The sequence below is a fragment of the Rhipicephalus microplus genome, chromosome 6 (assembly GCF_043290135.1).
Source record: "Rhipicephalus microplus isolate Deutch F79 chromosome 6, USDA_Rmic, whole genome shotgun sequence".
NCBI lineage: Eukaryota > Metazoa > Arthropoda > Arachnida > Ixodida > Ixodidae > Rhipicephalus > Rhipicephalus microplus.
Window position 1 is genome coordinate 183,382,476 of NC_134705.1, and position 24,467 is coordinate 183,406,942.

At 45.3% G+C, this 24,467-nt stretch overlaps 1 protein-coding gene across 1 annotated transcript; it reads right to left on the reverse strand.

Moving 5' to 3' along the window:
• Positions 1-4,948: 4,948 nt before the first annotated feature.
• LOC119167039 (Golgi resident protein GCP60) lies at positions 4,949-22,795 on the reverse strand. Its single transcript, XM_037418448.2, has 9 exons — positions 22,602-22,795; positions 21,659-21,800; positions 21,446-21,586; positions 20,857-20,970; positions 14,738-14,825; positions 11,328-11,565; positions 9,131-9,228; positions 7,294-7,480; positions 4,949-5,423 (listed from the first exon to the last, which is right to left on the reverse strand). The coding sequence occupies exons 1-9, from the start codon at positions 22,771-22,773 to the stop codon at positions 5,185-5,187; spliced, it is 1,419 nt and encodes a 472-aa protein (XP_037274345.2). The 5' UTR covers positions 22,774-22,795; the 3' UTR covers positions 4,949-5,184.
• Positions 22,796-24,467: the final 1,672 nt, after the last annotated feature.

A 24,467-nucleotide genomic window follows, 5' to 3' on the forward strand; every position in this document is an offset into this window, starting at 1 on the left:
TATTGTCATAGTTGTAAAACACATCGGAGAAAAGCGCATCGGAGAGCCTTGCATCCAGGAATCTGGATACGGCAGTTGATGCTCTGTGTGTGCATAGGGGTGCACTTGTTACACTATGGGCACCAAGATACCCCTCTCTGGAGAAAACAAAAAACTACGTCTGCAAATGCATTGTGATCAAAACAAAACAAGAATCAATACTTTGGATCATAATCTTTAAGTTTTTTTTTTGTTTTTTCCAAGATGATGAGCCGTTTAGAAAACACACTACTGGACAATATCAATTCCTGCAGTTGCCATCATTACTCACTCCTTAAGTATGACCATACTTTTTCGTGTATAATTTGTCCCTCAATACTATAACCTGCACCTCAGCACTACAAACCACAAGTAAAAATTATTTTGGAGAAGATACCTGTATATTGATGTGAAACCGTCTCTCTCGCATTACTGTAAAGCCAGCATGTGCACTGGAATTCGCGTGTAGTCCAGACTTCAGCTACAAATTTTTTTGTACATCTTGTACGGATGCACATTAGAAAAGAGTGCATTAGTTAATTAGGTCCTGCCTCTTCTGAACCTGTTTATATCAATATCTTTGGAGTACACCTGTGTTTAGAGAAGAGCCAAACCGGTGTAATCAACAAACTATGGTTACGAGCCAGTGCACACAAATATCGTGCAAGCACATTGCGAGTGGCATCGAACGAACCATAATTCGTGCAAATGCAACGATGCATGCTTTGAACCTCGTGTGCCAAATCTCGCATGAATGGGACCTCTATGTACGCGTCGCTTATCCCTGCTGTTGGTCTAAAATCATGGACATTTTTGGATGCGTTAGTTACCCGTTTCATGTAAAACTAATGGATTAAATGTTTGCTGCGATGCTGGAAAATCGAATTGCCTACTTTTCTGCAATAATAAAGACCAGCAATGCTGTGTGTTGGAACTACGACAGCCAGTGTTTTTTTTTTTTTGTTTTTTTTTTTTCGGCAATATTGAGCAGCACCATTCCCTCGCATACTATGTCTGGCATTGATAATACACGCACGCGATTGTGTGAATATAACCCGGGTCGAAGAGTCACAAGTATGAGATGCTCACGTTTACAAAATGTTTGGCTCAACGCGGTGCAATATGTATAACGTCCAAATTGACCAAGTGCACATGTAACTGTGACTAGTCTACAGCTGACAAGTCAAGCTGTTTGCATACGATGAACATTCTAGGTCCTTACACCCTTAGGGGTGTTTTCTGGTCGCAATACACCAATAAGTTTATTTGGGGTGTCCTGCTACACGCCTAATATTTACCAATTTTGCATGGCTTTCTCGCGTTGTCACCACACGCTCAGTACTTCCAAGTCACAAGGAGCATATGTGGTAAGCATTCGCATTAGAAAAGCGACAAGCATCCAGTTTTAAAGAAAGGAAATACAAGCACACCTAGATTGTTGTGGAACAGTGACACACCATTTTTTTTTCCCAGAGTGTTGTGGAAAGAAAATGCAACGAAATGCACAACTGTTTCACAAGGAGCACTGCTGTCACCTATTGTTTGATGGCTCAACGAGAGGAAAAGAATTCTTTAGCGTAAGCTATAGCAGAACACTAATCAGCGACAAAGTCGTGCCCAAGTCACAACAATGCTGATTTTGAAAACACTATATTAAGACATGGGCACACAAAAACAAACACATTGCAGTATATACAGATTCTGCATTTATTGTTGCGCAGTCATTTGTGATACTTAGCGGTAAATTGCACCGGCCGCTTTATTTGAGCCTCTGGTTTGATGCCAGTTTCCATTTCACTTTGTAACAGTGGGAAGAAACAAAAGCACTTCTCTGCTATAGGATTTTTTTTCTTGCCAGAGCAGCTTGCAAAGTTGTATTTAGTAAGCACAATAATTTTTTTTTCACTAACCACCCTTGCACAGGCTATACTAAAACACAACAGGTCTTTTTTTTATCTGTGCTATAATTCTCACTGAATTCGAAATGACATTGGTAAATAAAGGATTCCATACGTACCAAACGACAAAAAAAGTATTTTGCAAGTTTGGTTTTCTTTTGGCCACACTGCCCGCAAAGCAGTTTCTGTGTTGTGTCAGACTGCTAGGCGCGACCAATAACGTTCCATAAATGTTCTCAACATTTACTGCCCTTTCATCAACACCGTGTGGCCTGCGCTGTTGTTTCACAAAAACTGCCCGTTCCGAGGATGGTATCACGAGCAAACTCTGCATTAATCAGTATGCCACAAAGCTTGCACGGAAAAGTAGGGAGGTGGGGGTTAGTTCAAACGACAACCAGAGGCGTTAGGCTAAGCTGCATTTCGTACATCAGGTCCAACACAGTGGAAGTTGGCAAGACTTCTTGCAATAGATAAGAGCAAGATACAGTTTAATGACCTTACCACTCGTAACATCGACTTTTTTTTTCCCCCGTTTTTAGACGAAGCAACTAGTGAAGATACTTTGTGCCTTACTAGTAAACAAACCTCCACGGTTGTCCATGAGTCGTTCTGGATAGCTTAGAGTCTCTCTCTTCGTATCACGACCTCCACAATCGGTTCTGGTAGCGTGCAGCCAGAGTCAATCATGAAGGCTGCATTTACGACGACGAAATCTAAGCCGCATTTGCGCGTTTTGCTGACCGAGCTTCTCGCATACTTCCACAGTATCGCACCTGATGAGTTATAACAAAACAAAAAAGCGTGTATGTACACAAGCTCGGCGAGTGCTGGCGGAAAGGCCGCGGAAGTATGCGGGCAGCAGTGAGCACCATGAAAAACGCGGCGGCGAAACCGATGCACACCGCCACGCATTGTTGCCTCCCTGTAACAGCAGAATCGTGCTTATTGAAGGCCAACATTTCTTTTAACTGAAGGTAATTAATTTGTCACAGAACACAGCCACAATACGACGTTTTTCGTGCAAGATTGTTTATAATGAGTGAAGAGGGAGGGTGCCCCCACAGCAGCCTTTGAACTTGAACCACCCTAATTTTTTTATTGGTGTAGCCCTCAATTTAACATCACATGAACTTCCTCACTTGTGTAAACTCAAAATCGCATTTAAGATCATTGGTGGTTACATGAAGACAATAGGAATGCAGCGCTGCGTACGCTTTTAAGAAAGCCGCGGGAAGAACCGGTGCATTTGCGTCACAAGTACCAAAAAGTCCGCACGATCTATAAACCTGCCTTTCCTTTATCGATTCACACATATGCAGCTATGTTGCCTGGATTGCTGGGCGTATACATGTCACTGTGGTAGGTTCTGTTGGGGCACACCATCCTTTTTTTTTTTTGCCCATGAGCAAGGGGCATCACAATTTGAATCAGTAACTACTAAAAAGTGGCTGCCCACGTACAACCTTTACTATAATTGCTATTGTCAATAAATGATGTTCGCCATACCCGACAATCTTCACGAGCATTGTTTCCGTTACATGTTGATGCCTATGAGAAGAGTTTTAGATCTACTTCGCAACATCAAATAATTCGTAACGCAGACGTTTAACTGTACGACTCGTGAACGTTCACTCGATAAAGCCAAGTTAGAATGTTAAATCGAAATTTTCACCAAATAGTGCCGTGCCTCTCCCCCAAACTAGGCTCCGTGCCAGATTCTACGTTCCGGAAATGTGTATTGGAAACGGATCATTGGGGAACACGGATCTTGCCTAGCTAACGCAGCGCAGAATAGAAACATCACTTAGGTTGCCAGCACAACGTGACCGCAAGATGCGAAAAGTGCGTGGTACGTAACTTTCTGGGCGAGAGAGGCGCCGTTTTTTCGCATAAAGCAACTTTTCTAGAGCCCGCAAGGGCACGAACCAACGCTGGGCATATGCACTCGGACCTCAACAGATGAACCCGGATATGACGAAATTATCCGTTATAATGAAGTAAATGAAAAATAGTCTTAGGAATATACCTTTATAAGGAAACTTCGAATATGGCAAACCTATCTTTGTGAAAGATGCAACTTAGTTATAATGAGGTTTGAGTGTAACTCGGAAACGAAAGTACAGGCATCTTAATCTTCGATTCCTTTTTTTTCTTGCCAATACCAACAAGCCCAGGCAAACCGTAACATGAAATAAATTAGCTACACATGAGCACTGAATTAATCTGGGCTGTAGCATAACTGGAATTCCTCTCTGTATAGACTAATGCACACAATAGTACTAGTTTCATTATAACAACCGTGACACCCAGAGCTTTATGACTTTGCATAATCGTGAGACGCGAATCATTGTTCTTGTTACCTGCCACGTCATAGAACTCCAGAATAGTTTGTCATTAAGGACGCTGAGTAAAAGTAAAAGCACCGGGTCAGTTCGGAACAAAAGCCTCTCAATCTCCCAATCAAAGCTTCGAGAGGAAAGCCGAAAACGCCTGTGTGCACATAAAGTGTTGTTGCAGTCTGGGTAGTTGTCCTCGATGTGTAATTTCTCGGTATTGCAACCAATTGATCACCAGTTGCAATAGCATTTTGCCGCATTCTATTGCGGCCAGTGTTGCAAAACGCTTTATACATTGTTTTGAGGGAGGAAAAAGCGCCTCGTAAGTCTGTTTCACCCGTACCCAATGAGCCCACACATTTCAAGTCCCAAACTCGTATGCAATCAGCAAGCTCGTGCGGTTAACATCACTGGCATTTGCTTTTTTTTTTTTTCGCCTCCTTGAAAACTGAGCTAGAAATGAAAAAAAAAAAAAGCGACATGGACACGAACACTGTTCGTAACACAGTTTTTGAGAAGTCGAGCGAGTTGTGCACAAACAAGCTCACTTTAACAGCATTTCTTCAGTAAGATTTCTGGCATTTACTAGATTTGGGCGACAGTCATGCGGTGATCGGGTGTTATCACCAGTCCTCCAATCCCATTGCAGTCGTGAGGACAAGCCAGGAAAGGGAGAAAGAGAAAAATAAGACGTAAAGCAAAAGCATTTTTCACACTTCAGCTTATGCAGTGTGTTTGTACATCTTTGTGAAGGGCTCACATCTTTGTGACAAGGCCAGAAGATGGAGCAAACAGAAATGGAGGTGTGGCTGGATGTTTCTAACACTTTAGCTCTCGTACACTGCCTGGAGGCCGTCGACGCAGGCTATGCGTCCTTGTGGTGGGCTGCAGGCATGAAGTGGGGGGGGTTGGGGAGCCAGGGAGGCGACTCATCGGGTGTAGTAAACGCGGTAGTACAGCGTCTTGGAGCGCCATAACGAGTACGAGTTGTCAAACTTGAGGAGGTAGACGCCCTGGCCGGGGTACAGGTGGCTGCCCGCATACACCTCCTCGTGACAGTCCCGGCGGAACACCGGAATCACCAGGCTCATCGACGACTGTTGCGTCAAATTGTGGGGGTCACCCTGCGATCCTTTCTCCACGTCTCCACCTTCCCCGGAACGCTCCTCTGTGAGAAGACGAAGAACGAAGCTGCGAATCAGTGCCTTCTAATTTTTCAACTGAGCATGTCGATCGCAATGCAAAGATTGAATCGAACGAAATGCCTTTACAGCAAGACCTCGTTGACATAGTTGATACCACCACTCCCTGAGCTTTGACAAAAAAAAAAACACGACCTGTGGAAAGCAGACACTGTCTGCGAACAACTCAGCCAAATCTTGCAGTAGCACACGGCAAGGAGAGTTCAGAAGCAGCATGCGAAGTTGCCCATTCTTTTAGGCATCCCATTTTCTTGGAGACGTCTGCGCTCACTCTCTTCGGAGCTGACGGCACCTGCTGTCTGGCATCGCACAACAGAAAACAGCGTTAGGATCAAGATGTACTTTTGGCCTTGAGGCGCCACCACATGCTTGACATCACACAGTAGCCACACAATCGCACGCAGGAATCACAACGAAACAAAAGTAATCGCATTTCATGACGCATGTCAAGGTCGCAATGCATGCTGACAAAGCTTCTTTTGCGGTGCTATCCCTCCCTGCGTAGCTTATCGTGAATTACAATGTTCATGTATACTATACAATGTTTATTGGTCATCTGGTATGTTGTGTTGAGTTGTCAATTTCTTTTTGCTTTGATTATTACTGCTTTGTGGTACCGGGTCTAGCTTGAAGTTTGTTCCCAGTCATACAAATTGCAATGCGATGTCATCTACTGCACGAGCTAGTCGTCTGCGCTCACCATTGTCATCACCTTCATCGTCATAAGCTTCATCATCAACATCATCATGATGTATAGTGGGTACCTTGTATGCGCTATGCCATAATGGCAGAAAGAGAATGTGTTGTCTGGAATGCGCTTGCTCATCGCCATCAGCGGCAGCTACGGCCCACAATGCCAATGAACAAGCTTTGACTCAAAAAGGGCCCTGAAACACTTTTTCGAGTAACCATTAAATGGATCCACTAAAAGAGGTTATTACTTCAGGAACTCGACGCCACAAAAATTTTAGGAATCCGTCCAGTACGAGCAGAGTTGCAAAGATTTGTCGCACGTTGCAATCGCATTTTCTCGTCTCGACGAAAGCACTGGAAGCTAAGCAGGGAGGAATGGCACGAGCGCGAATGGCACGCGTATCACGGTTTCTTGGCTTTGTGCACTTTTTCCCTTTCTTTTTTTTTCTTTGAATACACGGCTTTTTCAGTGTGATCACGCATGCAAAAGTCCCTGCCTCTTGCGGCGATCCCTGTTACGATCGAGTACCACGTTCAAATCAGCCAATGGCTCTATGAGTGGTTATTAAGCTGCTTTCGTCATTTGTCTAGAGAAGGTAAACCAATGTTTAGCTGACTTTGAGTATTTAATGTAAGTTACAGGCTGCGTGCTGCGCTATAACATTTGGCTCATGTGATTTTAGGAGCCTCTACTACCGATTGGCAGTGTTTTCTGACCAAAGTGTTGCAAGGGCCCTAAAAAGCTTTGCCCCCCCAAAAAAAACACTACAAACTATTTCAATGTTTTTCAAAAGTTACAACACAGCGTATCATGGCCTCGAGCGATGTCATGGCTTTGACAGTGCTGGCCATTATATCGGGTTTCAGTACGGGCCAACATTGTCATGTAGCGTCACCCCACGAGTAGTCGCATTACCTACGCAGTTTCGCACAAGGGCTCCAGAGACCGTCCACTGGTAAAGACGCACACTCACACTTACGTCGACATTGCCAATGAAAAAGCAAGCGATTTTCGTCTGTCTGACACAAAGTTGCACATTCCCTTCTGAACACAGCACAAACACCATTTGGCTTGCATACATGCAGAAGCATTGACTACAGGTTGACGTTTCAGCGGTCAGAAAGAGTCACTGAAGGACTCACCTTCTTCCTCTTCGTCTTCTTCTTCACTCTCGCTTACGTGCACCGACATCTGGTTGCCCGGTTCGGCGGTCCACTCAAAGTAGATGCCAAATCCCAGGTCGTAGCTGTCCGTCGCAAACTCCCAGAAGAGGCAGTTGCCGTTGGGATGCGTCGGCACGCGCACTGTCACCACCTCACCGTGACCCACCTACGGAGCATTAGGGAGTGCAGCTTGTTCAGCTATGGATTCTTAATGCCAAGGGTCGGCAACCGCAGGCCGCGTGCGGCCCGTGGAGCACTATTATGTGGCTTCCGGAAAGATTTCAAACCCCTACTCTTTTCCTAATCACTTCCTATCTGAAGGTGAACCTGGCAGTTTAGTTGGAAGCACATGCGTGTTTAAAATGCTAAACATGATTTCTCATTCAGTTCTTTTTTACATTATTTCTCAATAGGCCCAATTTCTTCTCTGTGCTCACAAAGTCCCCCCCCCCCACCCATTCCCATTTAAAGGGGCACTGCAACACTTTTTGAGCATGGTCAGAAAACGCTGCCGATCAGTAGTAGAGTCTCCCGACGCGAGCCAAATATTACAGCGTAGCACGGGGCCTGGAATTCACAATAAATTATCAAAGTCAGCAAGAAATTGCTTTCTCTTCTCTCGACAAATCACAGAATAAGCCCAAAAATCACTCGTAGTAAGCCAATCTATCAGCCATTGGCTGATTTGAACATGGTGCCCTCGGTTATTACAGAGGTCGCCGCAAAAGACCGTCGCTTGTCCATGCGTGCGCGCGCGATCGCACTGAAAAAGCCTTGTATCTCAAAAAGAAAAAAAAAACGCTCAAGGTCACGAGGCACGAGTGACATCCATTGTTTGCCCCTCACATCTCTCCCTTCTTAGCTTCCACCGCTTTCGCCAGGACGAGAGAAGAAAGAATGCAATTGCAGCATGTGACAAATCTTTGCAACTCCGCTCGTACTGCACAGATTCTTAAAATTTTCACGGTGTTGAATTTTTTTAGGTAATATGCTTTTCCGGTGAACTAATTCCATGGTTACTCAAAAAAGTGTCTCAGGGCCCCTTTAACCCCTCGCTGTGGCAGCATCATGCAATTTGGCCCTTCGCCTCAAAAAGTTGCCGACCCGTGGTTCATGCAATCATTAATTAACAGAATAAACAATGTTTCTTCAACTCCACTCTAGCACCTAAGAACTATAGTCTCATACCCAATTGCAAAAAAGCACTGCATTTCCAGCAAAAAGATGCTTGGTTATCTTGAGAAGCACGCAAAAACAAAATACGGGCAGCAACGCTGCCTTGAACTTCTCACACTATCTCACCATGGCATCATAGATTTTGATTTTTTAAATGGTAATGATAACAATGGCAATAATTTTATAATAGTAAGAATAGGTTACACTGCATTTCAGGGATGCCAGAGACATGGTAAGTTTCAGCAAACTGTACCGAACCAACCTGGCTAAAGTACAAAGTAAAAAAGCAAAACCGATGCTGTCAGGCTGACGATGTTCAAATAATAAGTTAGCCTAGACTGTCTGTTGAAAAACCTGTGAAATTAATGATGACAGAGTTCCGATCAAAGATTTCTCAGACTAAGCTGAACTTGAGTTTCACACCAGTTTCCCTTCTTCAGTTTTCCAGCTGATGCCTTTTCAAACCCTAGCAGCTGATAAGAACATGGCCAGTTCATCCTGGTATCTACACTATGTCTCAAGATTACTCAGTACAGCAATGCTGACCAAGTCTGATATGTTCTGCATGATACACATTACACACGCACAGGCCTTCTGCCAAAAGGACACGTCTGCCACAAGTAAGGGCTACAGCGCTCACCTTTAGGATTCCGTTGCTGCCTTCCTTGCGGATGCCCTCCTTGAACTCTTTTATGTCCTTGCGTGTCCACATGGATGCTGTGGCGATCGACGGCATCACTGCAGCAGCAGCAACGTTGTCCACTTTAACATTTAATTTCAATTTTTCTCTGTACATCAGGAAGCGCTATGCCACGTAAAAATGATAGTTACAGCATGCCACGACCACTAGTGCACCATGGATTTCTGTCAGGGAAGGCTCACAACTTGACAAGATGATGGAATTGCGGAGGAAAAAGTGTAAACAGGGAGAACAAGGCACCTTGCTCTTTGCAAGGTCCCTTGTTCTCCCTCTTTCTATCTCTTTGCTTTAGCTGGAGAAACCCAAGAGAAGAGAAAAAATCCCAGTTAATAATAGCGCGCATTTTGTGCTCTTTCACTGCAGGAGCGAAGAAGTGAATGCAGCACATTTTTATAGTCAGTCGGGAAAACCTGACCTCAAGCACCCCGTGAATTGTAATGACGTCGTCAGCAGAACCTATTTAGATACTAGTATATGTCGGACGCTAAGCAAAAAAAAAACGGTGAGTGGGGAGGGGGGTCAAGTTCGCCTGGTATGGGTGTGTTATAACCTCCCGAAAGACCTTTGCCAGTGCGCCACAAGCTGTGCTTATGAAGCACTGCTAACTTCAGAGTATTTTGAGACCACAAGCCTTGTGCCTCATGAGTAACCATTTTTAATGAGATAACTGAAGTTACCATTCCAGCAATAGCACACTATGCATACAGCGCAAAAACTCGTTCCACTGTCGCCATGAGAGGGCCGTGGGTACAGTGCTGACTCGTATAACACAGCTGTTGTCAACACCACTAATGCACCAACGAAAATAGGTGCACGTTAGAGTTGAGAAAATACAGTGACCTAACGATTCCCCCACTGCCCATGACACGTTCGTTGCCGTGGGCTGTGGAGAACACATTCATCACCAGACAAGTAGTCAAGTTAAGCAACTTTGGCCATGATTGCAATCAACGTTACGGTCATGCACGCGTGGTCCCTGTTGCAAGCTTTTGAGTTCCCACGAAGGACCAATGGCAGATAAATTTAACCAAACCTCTGTTCCACGAAAATGCGTGGACACCAACTTCGATTGCAATTGAATTTCCTTCCCTCAATCATACTAACGACCAGAGCTCAAAGTAAGACAGACCCAGCCAGACGTCGAAAAGAATCAATAGACATGGCAACAAGCCCTGCTTTGGACTTTAAAAAGGCCAGTAAAAACTGGTATTCAAACTTTTTTATCTTTACTTTTTCACATGTCCCAAACAAGCTCGCTCATTCATTCAGAAGGCCGTGGTGACCGTGTTCTGCAAATATATCATAACAGGGTGCATCGCAGATGCCCCATTTTGAGCAACGATTTCCCAACCACTGTCCTGTGCCTGACTATACATCTTATCTCGCTAAGTGATGCAATGTTGCCCATGATCAACATTACATAGCACTGACCTTGTCAATTGGTCCTCTACATTTTGATTCTGCACTTTGGCCCTTTCAGTGAGGCAGTTTTGGCGACGCAGCTGTTGCATATTTGTTCACCTCATCGATGCCTCGCACCACGCTTCCTCACCGAGCCACCTGCAGCCAACTGACACCACCAAAACATGAAAGAAGCCTTACAAGGTAGTTGGCTGCACGCCTATGGCGTAAACTGCTGGTGTGTTAGGTTGCCAATGTGTGTGTGGTCACGGTAATCAACCACGCCTACCCTTCTGAGCGCCGAAGATGGGTGGCGAGGCCGAATAAGAAACCGATCATCAGGTGAAATGCTTGTTCTATCCACTGTCCCTTCCTTATTCATTCACTTATTTGCGAAATTCTTGTGGCAGCGCGTTCATACCAGATATGTACGAGTTATCCTTTTCCCGCAAATGATAAATCGATTGATATGTGAGGTTTAACATCCCAAAACCACTATATGATTAGGAGAGACGCCGTAGTGGAGGGCTCCGGAAATTTGGACCACCCGGGGTTCTTTAACGTGCACCCAAATCTGAGCACTCGGGCCTACAACATTTCCGCCTCCATCGAAAATGCAGCCGCCGCAGCCGGGATTTGATCCCGCGACCTGCGGGTCAGCAGCGGAGTACCTTAGCCACTAGACCACCGCGGCGGGGCCGAAAATGAGAAATCGAGAAATACAAAGCCAACACACCCTGTCCGCCTTCCTCGGTGGACTCCTCGTCAGCCGAGCTGTCGCCTTCTTCAGCTTTGGTATCGCCATCGCCCCCGTTGGTTATGACGGGTTGCGGGTCTGCGGGCGGCCGTCCGTCGGCGGCATCGCCGCCGTCGGCCATTCCCGTCTGTTGCTGCTGCTGCTGTTGTTGATTGAGCACTTGTTGCATGTATTGGTGATAGTGTTGCTCTTGTAGCTGCCGGATCAGCACGCCTTGCTGTAAGAACCAACGATACTCTGAATGCACACCTTTGCGACAAGTATTTTATCACACGAGGGTGTTCAAGGTTCATCAATACAAGTATGAGGCACGTCCTTGTGAAGGAAGGTACAACTTGAGAAACATCTGACTAATGCAAAAAACAAGGTCAATCGTTCGCTGGAAGTAAAGATTTGTTTGATGTTTGTTGCTTCATCCTGGCTCTAAGCTAGTGCTTCTTTTTGGTGGTCTTACATCGTCATGACTACGCCACTGCCGGGCGAAGGCCTCTCCCATGATCCGCCAATCAACCCAGTCTTGTGCTTTTCGTTGTCACGTTATACCTGTGAACTTTTTCATCTCGTTTACCCACCTAACTTTCTGTCCCCTCTTCGTGCGTTTGCCTTCAGTAGGAATCCATTCAGTTACCCTTAATGATTAGCACCTATCCTGCCTACGTGCCCGACCCATGTCCATTTTTTCTTCTTGGTTTCAACTATGATATCCTTAGCCCCGTTTTTTTCCCTGACCCACTTTGCTCTCTTCTTGTCTCGCAAGCTTACACCTATCATTTTCCTCACCATTGCTCGGTGCGTCGTCCTCGATTTAGGCTGAACCCTCGTAGTAAACCTCCAGGTTTTTGTTCCGTAGGTAAGGACCGGCAGGGTGCAGCTGCCATACACGTTTCTCTTGAGGGTCAGTCGTAGATCACCATTCATGATTCGAAAATGCCTGCCGAATGTGATCCACCCCACCCCTTTTGTTCTAGTTATTTCACTCTCGTGGTTCGGCTTCGCAGTTACTACCTGCCTTAAATAGACATATTCCTTTACAACTTCCACCATCTCTCCACCTATCGCAAACCGTTGTTTTTTGCCGAGACTGTTGCGCGTCACTTTAGTTTTGTACATATTAATTTTCAGACCTACTCCTTTTTTTTCCATGTCTAGTTCAGTAATAATGAGCTGTCCCCTCAGTTACTTATCAAGGCATTGTCATCAGCAAACCGCAGCTTACTAAGATACTTTTCATTAACTCTTATCTCTAGCTCTTCCCAATCTAGGGCCCTGAAAACCTCGTGTAAGCGCGCGGTGAATAGCATTGGAGAGATCGTGCCTAACACTCTTCTTTATTGGGATTCTGTCATTTTCTTTATGAAGAGCTATGGTGGCTGTGGATATGCTGTACCATATATTTCTTCTAGTATGTTTATGTAGGGTACGTCGATGCCTTGATTCTGTAGTGCCTGCATCACTGTTGATGTCTGGTCTGCGTGAAACGCCTTCTTGTAATTATGAAGGCTATGTATAGAAGTTGGTTGTATTCAGCGCATTTCTCTATTACCCGATTGATAGTATGAATATGGTCTATTTTGGAGTAGCCGGTACGAAATCCCGCTTGGTCCTTTGGCTGACTGAACTTTATTACCGTCTTAATTTTATTAGCTATTACTTTTTGTAAATAGTTTGTAGAGAACGGAGAGTAAGCTGATCGGCCTGTAATTTTTTAAGTCCTTGACATGTCCTTTCTTATGCATTACGATGATGTTGGCGTTCTTCCAAGATTTTGGTACCCTTCCCATCAAGACACACTTTGTATATAAAATGGCCAGTTTTCTAATACAATTTTTCCCATCAAGACACACTTTGTATATAAAATGGCCAGTTTTCTAATACAATTTCTCCGCCATCTTTCAGTAGGTCCGTTGTTACCCTATCCTCACAGCCGCTTTGCCTCTTTGCATTCCTTCTAGGGGCTTTCCTTACTTTCCCTGTTGTAACTGATAGGATGTCGAATTCCTCGGGGCTATTACTGCTTCTAACAATATCATACCTATACCTTGTTGCCAATGATGGTGCAGATTTTTTTTTTTTTCATATATACCAAGCATTATTAGTAACTCCATCACACTAACGTAAATGAAACTTCCTGTATCGCAACAAGTTTCACCCAGTTATTCGACCACATCATCATCATCATCATCATCAGCCTGACTACGTCCACTGCAGGACAAAGGCCTCTCCCATGTTCCGCCAGTTAACCCGGTCCTGTGCTTGCTGCTGCCAATTTATACCCGCAAACGTCCTAATATCATCTGCCCACCTAACCTTCTGTCTCCCCCTAATCCGCTTGCCTTCTCTGGGAATCCAGTTAGTTACCCTTAACGACCAGCGGTTATCCTGTCTACGTGCTACATGCCCGGCCCATGTCCATTTCTTCTTCTTGATTTCAGCTATGATATCCTTAACCCCTGTTTGTTCCCTAATCCACTCTGCTCTCTTCTTGTCTCTTAAAGTTACACCTTAAGCAGGCAGCGATGGCATAGTGATTAGAGCATCCGCCTCGCATGCCAAAGGTCTGTCCCAACCAAATAGAAAAAAAAATCCACGTGGTGATGGAACTGCATTACGAGGCCTGGGGTGCTGCCTCACCGGTAACCACCGCCGGGAACGCACTCCCTCACCAGAGAAGGATTGGCCACCCTGGTGCAGTATCTGGCCACTACCTCCCACATGCATACGTCAAATAACTCACGGCCCTCAGTCCCCAGCAGCTGCGAAGCAACTGACCACGGCGGCAGTCAGATCTGCAACGCAGCAGAGGGTGCTAAGAATCTGGATCCGGACAGGCCGCCATTGGAACCTGAACTTGGCAACGTTTAACACTAGAACGTTATCTAGTGAGAGAAGTCTAGCTGTACTATTCGAGGAGCTAGAGGGTGTTGAATAGGATATAATAGGGCTCAGTGAGGTTAGGAGGACAGATGAGGCCTATACGGTGCTACAGAATGGGCACGTCCTTTGCTATCGGGGCTTCACTGACAGAAGAGAACTGGGAGTGGGGTTCCTAATTCACAGAAACATAGCTGGCAACATAGAGGAATACTATAGCATTAATGAAAGGGTGGTAGGTGTCGTAATTAAACTGAATAAGAGATACAAGATGAATGTGGTACAGGCTTACGCGCCTACATCCAGCCATGATGACGCTTCAGTTGAAAGCTTCTATGAAGACATGGAATTGGCAATGAGTAAGGTAAAAAAACAGTATACAATATATACTGATGGGAGACTTTAATGCAAAGGTAGGGAAGAAGCAGGCTGGAGACCAGGCAGTAGGAGATTATGGCATCGGTACAAGAAACGCCAGAGCAGAGCTACATAGTGAATCACAAATGACCACGACTGACCTGTTCAGGGTTTCCGGGAAACTGCTGCTCAGCGTAGGCCTTGAACTGGTGATAGGTCTGCCGGTTCAGTGCCTCCTGGATTAGGCGTCTTTAATGAAACATAAGGGAATGTGTGAAACCCTACTCACCCTTGCACACACATTCACATGACTCAAAGGACACGAGAGAAACTGCAATGAACATCGTTAACACAAAGTTGTGCGCATCAACATTACATTTGCTGCAGGTCGATGTTTAAGAGAAATTATCTCGTATACCTCAATGTATCTGGCAATACGTCGCAAGCAACCTTGGTCTAGACATTTTGTTACTGAGCTTTTCCATACCCTAAAGAGTGCAATAACGAAAATTCCAATTGGAGTCAAATGAAAAGAGCAGGAAACGTCCCGTATTACGTCACTGGTAGAGTGGCACATCACTGTCAACTCTGGTTTTTGCAATAGTGATACTCACATAATAGTGAGAACGGCGAAGCAGTAGGGTGTATGTTGCTGGTCTTATACTGACACAAGCCAACCACTGACAGTGTCAAAGCAGCTATCCTTATGCAACGCCAGGCAGAATCATGTGCTTTGTTCAAACTTGGGCAGCAATGCGACATCACATGGGGCATTTCTGCCTGGGTCATGTGACACTCCTGCACGTGACGGTGACCAGAATTTCCGCTACTGCATTCTTCAGGGTACAAAAACAGGGTTTCTTGCTGTTGCACTTGATAACGAGACGTCACTCAATAACATTTGTTGCATACTGCATTGCCTGTATGCCAACAAATGCACGCAACAGTCTTGATTTACTTCGCTATGCACGGTAATTTGTAATTAAGAAGTACAGCACAGGCATTTGAATACAATAACACTTGATTACTTGGTGCTGAGTAAACAGAACCAGAAGATGCACACTCTACAAAGTGCAAGGAAGAAAGATGCATGTTTTACACTCAATAATGACAATAGAAACAGCAACCAATGGAAGTGCATAAAGCTGCTGCTACATGACGTTAGAACAGTTAGACAATGATGCTTGTCTTTCGCCAGTACCAATAGTAGCTGAGTAAATACGGTAGTTCAATCGGAAATTACTATCGGACACTGTTGCACGAAAAGTGGGTACGGCCCCCAGAAGACACTGCCACAAAATATAACTACACTAATATTCTTTTGCACTATTTTTTTTACCACCAGAGGCACGACGTGTTGAGTTGATTTGTCGTTAGAAATAAATATTGTTCGAGTCAAACGTAACTTCCACAGCGCCACCTGCCGGTCATCCTAATCGTTTCCGCATTCGCCGCTTAACCACCACTCGAAAACTTTGCGCTCCGCAAAGTCTTGGCGTCGTCAAGCGTTAGCGCGCGTCAAAACTCCAACAACGCGCGGTCCAACCACGGCAACGGCAGGCATGCGCCGTCGCAACAACAACAAATAGAAAGGCGCTGTGCGAGCTGGTCAATACACGCACAATGCGGCCCGCGCACGAGCTGTTCCAGTCGGATCGATACGGGAGCCAGTCGGGATCGCCGCCTCAGCTTAAGCTTGCGCACCTGACCTGAGCCGCCCACCCAAACACTCAGGGTAGGCCGCGAAAAAACAAACAAAAAAGGGCGACTTGACCCAAAGAAACGTTGCCGCGGCAAGCGTAGCGCTGCACTGCAGGACATCGGCGTACCGTGGCAAAGCCCGCTACGCTTTCGCTTCGCATTTGTGACTTGACGAGACGGTTTATGGGTTTACTGGTACACCACTCGACGGTAACTCGGCAAGCGTAAGGACTACGTACCGACCGGCAAACTAAGCCTCGACTGTCAGACAACACACGGCGCTACACGGCGGGACATCGACGTGCCGTGGCAAAGCCCACCCACAGTTTCCTGTCGGTTTATCAAATACGGTTTTCGACACACGGCGGTTTTCTTTCGATCCGCGAACGGTTACTACGCAAGGCACGCACTGCGGCCTTTCTAGAGCGTCAAGTGCGACAGGCGTAGTTGCTACGCGCGGACAATGCGTGATAGACCCACCTGTAGGAAAAGCGCGATCACAAGCCCGGTTCCCGCACGCAGATCAGCAGGCTGGGATGTGGATCGAAGCGCTCGATGTTAAGCTTCGCCAGGCTCCCCCCAACACGAACGACTAAACAGCCTCTAGCGGCGGTGTCGACGCGAGCCTCGCGGCAACGATTTTCCCGTTTTTACTGCGCCGTCGATCGAGTTGTCGAAAGCGGCGACATCTATAGCCCCCACAGCGGGCACCCGCGCGACTGGGTAGCAACGCTTTCACGGGCGGCGATTTTGGATTGCAAAGAATGGAAACAGCAACGAACAAACTAATGAAGGGCGTGCAATTACGTTCGAACATATGATCCACCGGAGATAAGTGCGGACCAGTGCGAACTTGTGCGCGAACACAGCAGAGACGGGGCCGTTCCGTTAGACTTCCAGACCGGGTTATGCTGGTTTCGGTTTCAGTTGCGCCAGTTTCGGTTACCGTTGCACTAGCGAAGTAGCATCAACAGATGAACACGCTTCTAATTGTAGCGTAAGTGCTTCTATGTTTTGGCGTAATACGGCACAACATGCGTCATATATGCACGCTTCTGTTCTTTAAATACGCACTTTGCATAATACTTGCTTCGTACAGTACCGTGCAATAAACCATTTCTAGAGCGCGAAGGCGAAAGGACAACTTTCACAAAAAGGCCTGGTCACGTGACTAAAAGGGCTCAAGGGCTGCCAGGGAACTTATTAGGCGTGCCATAACTGTGACGAATCAAATGTGCACACGTTCGTCGGTGCGCAACGTTTCACCGCATAACACAACAGCGTTACGGTGAAGCTGACCATTAAGAAAGAAAAAAGGTTATTTGTAATGCACGAAAGACCTATAAGCAGAGTTCAAAACCCAGTTCGTCACACAAATGGCACATGCCATCGCTTTATAATTCGCCATTCATCGTCAATCGATAATTGTCATAACTATCTATCACAGGTGGTGTAGTGTTACCTGGTCAGCAGTCTATATAAGCATAAAATGTTTAGGTATTGATGGGAGAAAAGCAAAAACGAATTTGGGGATCTTATGTGTTAAAACCACAATATAATTACAAGGCACGACATAGCAGTGTGACCGTGGATCAATATTGACCACCTTCGGTTTCTTCACACGCACCTAAATTGCAGCACCTGGAAGAGTTTTTTTTTTTTTTTTTGCTTCTCTTACATTGTCTTTAAAATCTACAACTGTATAATGCTTCGACCCTTCGATATTACTTAATAAATCCTGCACAGTATTACTGTGAGCATCCCAATTTATTACCTCACTGCTGTAGTTCTGCTGCTCTGCAGAAAACTTGACAACCTCCACTTTTTCTACACAAGTTGTAAACAACACAAGGTGGTACAAGCAGGCTCCCAAAGAGCGAAATTGTCTATAGTGATTTGGTCTCATTTTTGCGAGGCCGGCCATCTAACAGTAAAATGTCTTTTTTTTTTCTCCCAGGGACAAGTGAACAGTGCAAGTGACAATGAATGGGTAACTAAACAGCGGTGACTTGCAGAGTTCACCTTCGAATGAGAACAATGTAAGAATACAAAGTGGTGTTGCAGTGAAAGATACTAAATCAATACAAGCAGTAAAACCCACTTGTGCCACGGAGTAAGACAAGAGAGGAGTGCCGACTCCGCCACTTCCCCGCGCTATTGCGCGGGACATATCATGCAACGCGCTCGAAGTGATCTAACTCATTCCTTTGCTTTCCTGCTCCGCTCCACCCCCCTGCTTTCGCACATGCTTCCTCCTCTCTCGGCGCATATCACAACGCGTAGCGCCATCTGTACAGCTGCGTTAATAAGCGCATGCGCGAAGTGCCAGAGACCAGCGGCGGCAGCAGCAGAAAGCGCAGAGCGTGTCGTCAGCTAGAAAACCGTTTGCTCAGCTGCCTCAGTACGACTACCAAACGAAACGTATATATGTATACTCATAGTGAAATACGACATAAAAACATTGTACTAATTTTTTTACACATATGCGAAACACTGTTACAGATTTTTAGACAAAGCAGACGAAAAATTCTGCTAAAAAAACGGCAGAGCAGACGTACGCTTGTTTTCCACGCCTGGACGCCTGAGAGGCAGTGTCGGCCGGTCATTTTGGTGTTACACCCTTCATTTAAAATGTCTCGAGTGTTCTTATTTATGCTTGAAGAGACAATATATCTTCCTATGTGGGTGTGAAGACACGGGGTAACCGGACAGAGGGCAATGAAGCGTTTTGTTCCCGGCTGCAAGTCTGGTTATGGCAAAGGGTGGCAGAAGATTCCACTCTTCGTGGCCCCATCTGATTTGCTGCTACTGGATCAGTGGCGTCAAAAAGTACCCGTGAGTATGCGACCCCTGAAATCTAAGGACGAAATATGGGCTCGACATTTCGAGAAGCACGTCACGTTTGTTAGGTACTTCAGCAAACACAAAGGAAACGTTCTACTATACGCAAAGAAAGTGCCTCGACTTCAAGAGGGAGCAATCGTTTCATCTTTGGGATAAGCGCGGCTCAACTCAATGACGCTGATTATCAAGAGGAACCTACAGACACTGGTGCCGAAGAGCGAGAGGACATCAATTTGTCTACAACCGCATACAAAGTGGGCGCCTTTCTTTGCCCAGATAATGAAAATTCTCAGCCTTGCCTGTGAAAGAACTCCTTCAGTTGGCCACCTGGCAAGGATCTAAGAAAAGACAGCAGCTTGAGTGCGCCTGCCAACGAACATTGTGCGGCAGAAAGCAGTGCAAGTAGCTCAACTGCTATAAGCGACAACAGAGACTCTCTGTGCCTAGATCGAAGGTCACTCTTTGCAATGTTATCTGATGTATTAAGTCTATGTATATATTATGTTTATGTACGTTGTAGTGTTATTGTATAATTCTGTGTGGTCTTCGTCAGGCATTTCACCTGTTTGGAATAAAATAAGTAAAACGATACATTTGGGTTATTTCTTCTATTGACGTCAATCCACAAAATGCATTAGTCACGCTCTTTACAGGAACGAATTGATAGCAGACGTAAGGCATGCCCGGAGCAGACGACAAAACGGATAGGCGAACAGACCCATTAAAGCGGCCAAGCGTGGGTCCGTGCCGTTGGCAACGATGGACGGAGCCCCCGCCCGCGACTCTGCTCGAGAGCAGCGCCTCTCCTCTGCGGCTTTCTTTTATTGGTAGTGCCATCTGGCAGACGAAGCATGAAGCGGTGTTGCAAGATGTGTCCCTTTCAGACGAGCGGAGTCGGCGCTCCTCTCTTATCTTACTCCATGCTTTTGCCCACCTTCACTGAAATACTATTAAATATACCTTTTTTTTTTCTCTAATACATGCAGTCACTAACAATATAAAAGGGAACACTGAAATTAATTTCGATGTCTGATAGTTGTTAAACACAGTGGGCAAGCACAAAAGTGTGCAAAACACATGCTGTTACACTGAAAAGATTCCTCGTGTAATCAGAATAACTTCTTCTTATACTTCTTTACGAATGATCACCACACAAACACAAATTTGGTATACCCCTTCACACTGCTCATGACTATGCTTTCCTTTTTCTAGAAATATTTTTCTTTCTTAATAGATTTATTGCAATTTAATAGGTCAGTAGAATACAGATGAATCACTGCAAGTCTTTATATACAAAAGCATATACAAACATATGCCCTTTCATATATTGATGGGGCATCACACTAATTAGTGTGATGCCCCTACCACCTCCTGCATAATCAATTTCTGGCCTGTCGTGTTTACCATTGCTGCATGGTCAGGACTGGTCACTTAGCCTGTGTTGGCAAAATGATAGCCAACATCAGCCAGGGCTTGTTAAATGGTGTGAGGGTTGGTTTATGTAGACTACATGCCATTAAATCATCAAAATTGTATGCATTTAATCTCAATTCAAAGATCCTCTTGCATAGCGTAATGCTGCAATGTCAGTTAGTTCTGCCCCAAATTTTTTCATTACACAATATCTTCACTTGTTTATTGTGATTAATAGAATCATTTGCACACATCTTTTTGTAATCTAGTCTTTTTTTTTTCTCGGCCCTTTCACGTCGTCTTAAGACGTCCGTGCACTTACTTTTGCTCGAGCTGCCTCAGGCGCTCCTGTTCCTGTTTAGAAAGTTCCTCTTCTAGCCGCTGCCTTTCCAATTCTTCTTCCTGCTCTCTCCTCCTTTCCTCCTCCTCTTCCTGCCTAAAAGAGGAACTGCAAACCTTAAGAGCCCGCAAGACTTGAACCCAACATGGGTTTGTTCAAAGTACGAATTGAAGTGCCCGAAGCATCGGGCTCTGCGAAAACATGACCAGGATAGTTGCAAGATTCATGCACAAAGGTAATGATAGGATTAAACACTAAGAAACAATAAATACATGCTAAGTTAAATCTGCATATAACAAACCTCCATATAACGAATTCCTCGGTATAACGAAGTTTTTCTGTTCCTCGCCGTTACTGCATAGAGGCATATGTATTTGCGACCCCTATGTAACAAAGTAACAGCGTCATACATCCTTGATATAACAAATTTTCCCCATGGAGAATCTAAGAATTTTGCTCTGGACTTCGTCATTTTGGCATGAGCATGCGGAGGCATGCTCAAGAACACAAAAAAAATAAGATGCAAAATTTTTGTGTCACTGCTCCTTTAAAAGAGGTCTGACAAGTTCACCTTTTGCGTTCCTTCTCTTCCATATCTGCCTTGTGTGCTTCGACGAACGGCCGGAACAGAGGACACTTGTGGTTGAGCAACTCAATGAACTTCTTCATGGCCGTCTCGCGGTCCGTGTCTCCTAACGAAATCCAGGCTTGCCTGTCACGGAAACACAACGCAACTTCATGTCAGTCAAGAGTAACCACCTTGGAGCCTTCTCGACATACTAACCTCCTGTCCCTTCCTACGACATCGAGGTAGCCAAGAGGTTTACACCGCTCCGGGTTGTACTTTCCATGTGTAACTTGAAGCGTGTGGGCTACGAGATTGACCTTGTCTTCGTAAGAAATGTGGAAGGCTTTTCCTTCGTGTTCTGTACACGTGAAGAAAGTATAACAAACAAAACGAAAGCACTCGTCAGAAAATGCAGCCAATGGTGGCATGTCAACAGTGTCCCCGACATCTGTAAGTACATAGACTGGAATAGTTCAATTGGGCATCGGCATCCGGTGACCATGTGAAAAACACCAATAACCTCGAACAGCATGCGGGGTATCAGATACCATTTATCACAACTGCTCATTGCGGTGTCTCCAACAACAGTCGCGGTCGAACGCCACTGTAACGAAACTACATATACAACGAACTATTCCCAAGTTACCCGTACGGGGTTCCAGGCTACGTTGCGAGCGTCGGGGTGCGGCACATTTACAACGAAGCAAGCTGCCCAATAAGGTCTTTTAAAGGCCCCTGTTACGTCGTTGCAATGTTGATGCTAGTGACTGTATACGTCAGCACGAATGCCATTACTGCTTACGTAGCACTGCTTTTTGTTGCGCGTAATCCTACGCAAACACGCACACGACTTCTATCTTTACTGCGCGAAATATAAGATACGAGACGATGATCGCACAATTTTCTTTTCCCCGTGTTCTCGCGTAGTCCACACGACCTTCTATTTATCGTAGCTTGTGCGCTCAAGTCGTGACCTGTTAGCTTAGTCCCAAGCATTGCGTCGGGCGCTTCCCTTTTCACGCGTTGTCACTAACAGATGTCCCCAGGCGCGCGACACCAGAATGAAACTTTACACCCCTGATTTATAGAACGAACACGTCAAACACAGTCGGCGGAAGTAGAGACAAGCGCGATCGACAGCGGAGATGACAGCGCTCACCCTTGAAAAACGCGGTGGCCATTTTGTACAGTTGATCGAGGGTGAATCCCCAGGTGACAGTGCAGGCATCCTGCTCGCTGGTGACCTGTGGTTGTGGAAGACTGCTGATTTTGGACCCTGTCTCTTCGCCGCCGGGGCAACTCCGGACCGGCCCATTGCTGGCGCTCGCCATTGCTGCAACGCTGGCAGCGGGTACCGAGGCGCCAGAAGCGGATTGAATGAGAAACCGAAAGCGAAACCGCGATCACCTCCAAATTCTGGTCAATGGCCGCGCCGCTCGCTACTAAAACGCGAACGTGTGTATATGCTCAAGGAAAACAGGTACGGCGCTAAAAGGACGAGAATTCATCTAATTTTTTCTCTATTTCTTTATTCTCTTACCACTACTTCTTTAATTCCGATCTCCCCCCTCCCCCGTGCACTATTGCTGAGGTGTCCTCCCCTTGAGAGACAGTTGCGGGGTGCGCGTATATATTCATTTCCTCATCAAAATCACTCCCCCCCCAAGACGAGAACAAAGTAAATACACGAAACAACGAGCACGTTGATCTTCACAGCACCATGCATATTTTCCAGAAGTACTGAACCAACCAGCTCAGTAACAAAGCCTGTTGTGGTGTGTACGGTTATATATAAAAAAAAAACAGACAGAGGAAAAACATTATTTTATTTACGATGAAGTCAAGTGACAGGCGAACTAGTGAGCTGAAGGTTAACCGCGTTGCGAGAGAACATTAAAAATAAGAAACGCCGATAAGCCGGTGTCGTGACGTCCTGACCTGCTGATTCAGACTAGTTGCAAGAGTGTGCAACACTGATGTAGGAACTTACCAGCACGAAATCATCAATAAGTATTTCTGAAAATGTTCGCTTTCTTGAAACCTTGTATTTCAGCACGGACATTTGATGGTGTAGTTCCAACGAAGGAACTGCGATAACTACGTTATTTTTATTTGTTCGTAATAACGAGGTGCAACATGTCATCACCGTAGACGCGCGTAGGTGAGATCTGGCACAAATGAGACACCTTGCAACACACAAATAACACTCCGCAGAAATCTTTGCACGATGCGAGCATTCACTTTTAAATGTGTTCAGAACATTTTAGTGTTTAGGATAACTTATAAAAACTTACCTGAGCTGAAGGAATGAATTAACCTAGCAATAAAAACAAAAACGCGCAACTTAACAAGGTTTGAGAACTAATTCGAAGCCCGAACGCAAGCTTTGAAATTCATTTACACCGCTACGAATTGCACAAATATAATTTTATACCAGGGGGGAGGGGGGAGAGAAGTGACCTTGACTAGTAACTGCTTTTCTCCTTTTGACAACAATCTTGTTACTGCAAAACTCTAAGAAATCAAGCTATGAAAGAATACTACGTCAGTGTGAATTGGCTTAATTAGCACTTTTCAAAACAAGAAAGCTACTGCCAACAAATGCACGCTTATACATTCATTAACTTCGATGATTCGCTACACTAAGTAACGGAAGACGACTCGATGGGTAACTTTCCAATCAAATGTGAACACGAAAATTGTTCATTCCAGCAGCTTTGAAATTTCCCACATCCAATCCCTGTGCAAAGTCATAACATATATTTGCTTTTATGTGCGTACAGAAGTTGGATTTTGCATGTTTGCTAATGTACAGCAGCTGAGCTGTCATACGTCATGAACTTGCCAATGAGTGAGAACCAACACAGAAATTATTTACACTAATTATGCCTTTTGTCTTATTTCTGGGGAGACATGTTTACATCATACCACTTGTTTGAAGACGCACACGTCACATGTTCTACGCCAAAGAAACAGAGTGCCCTTTTTGACTGTTGCTTTGATGTCAACAAACAGATTTCCAAGT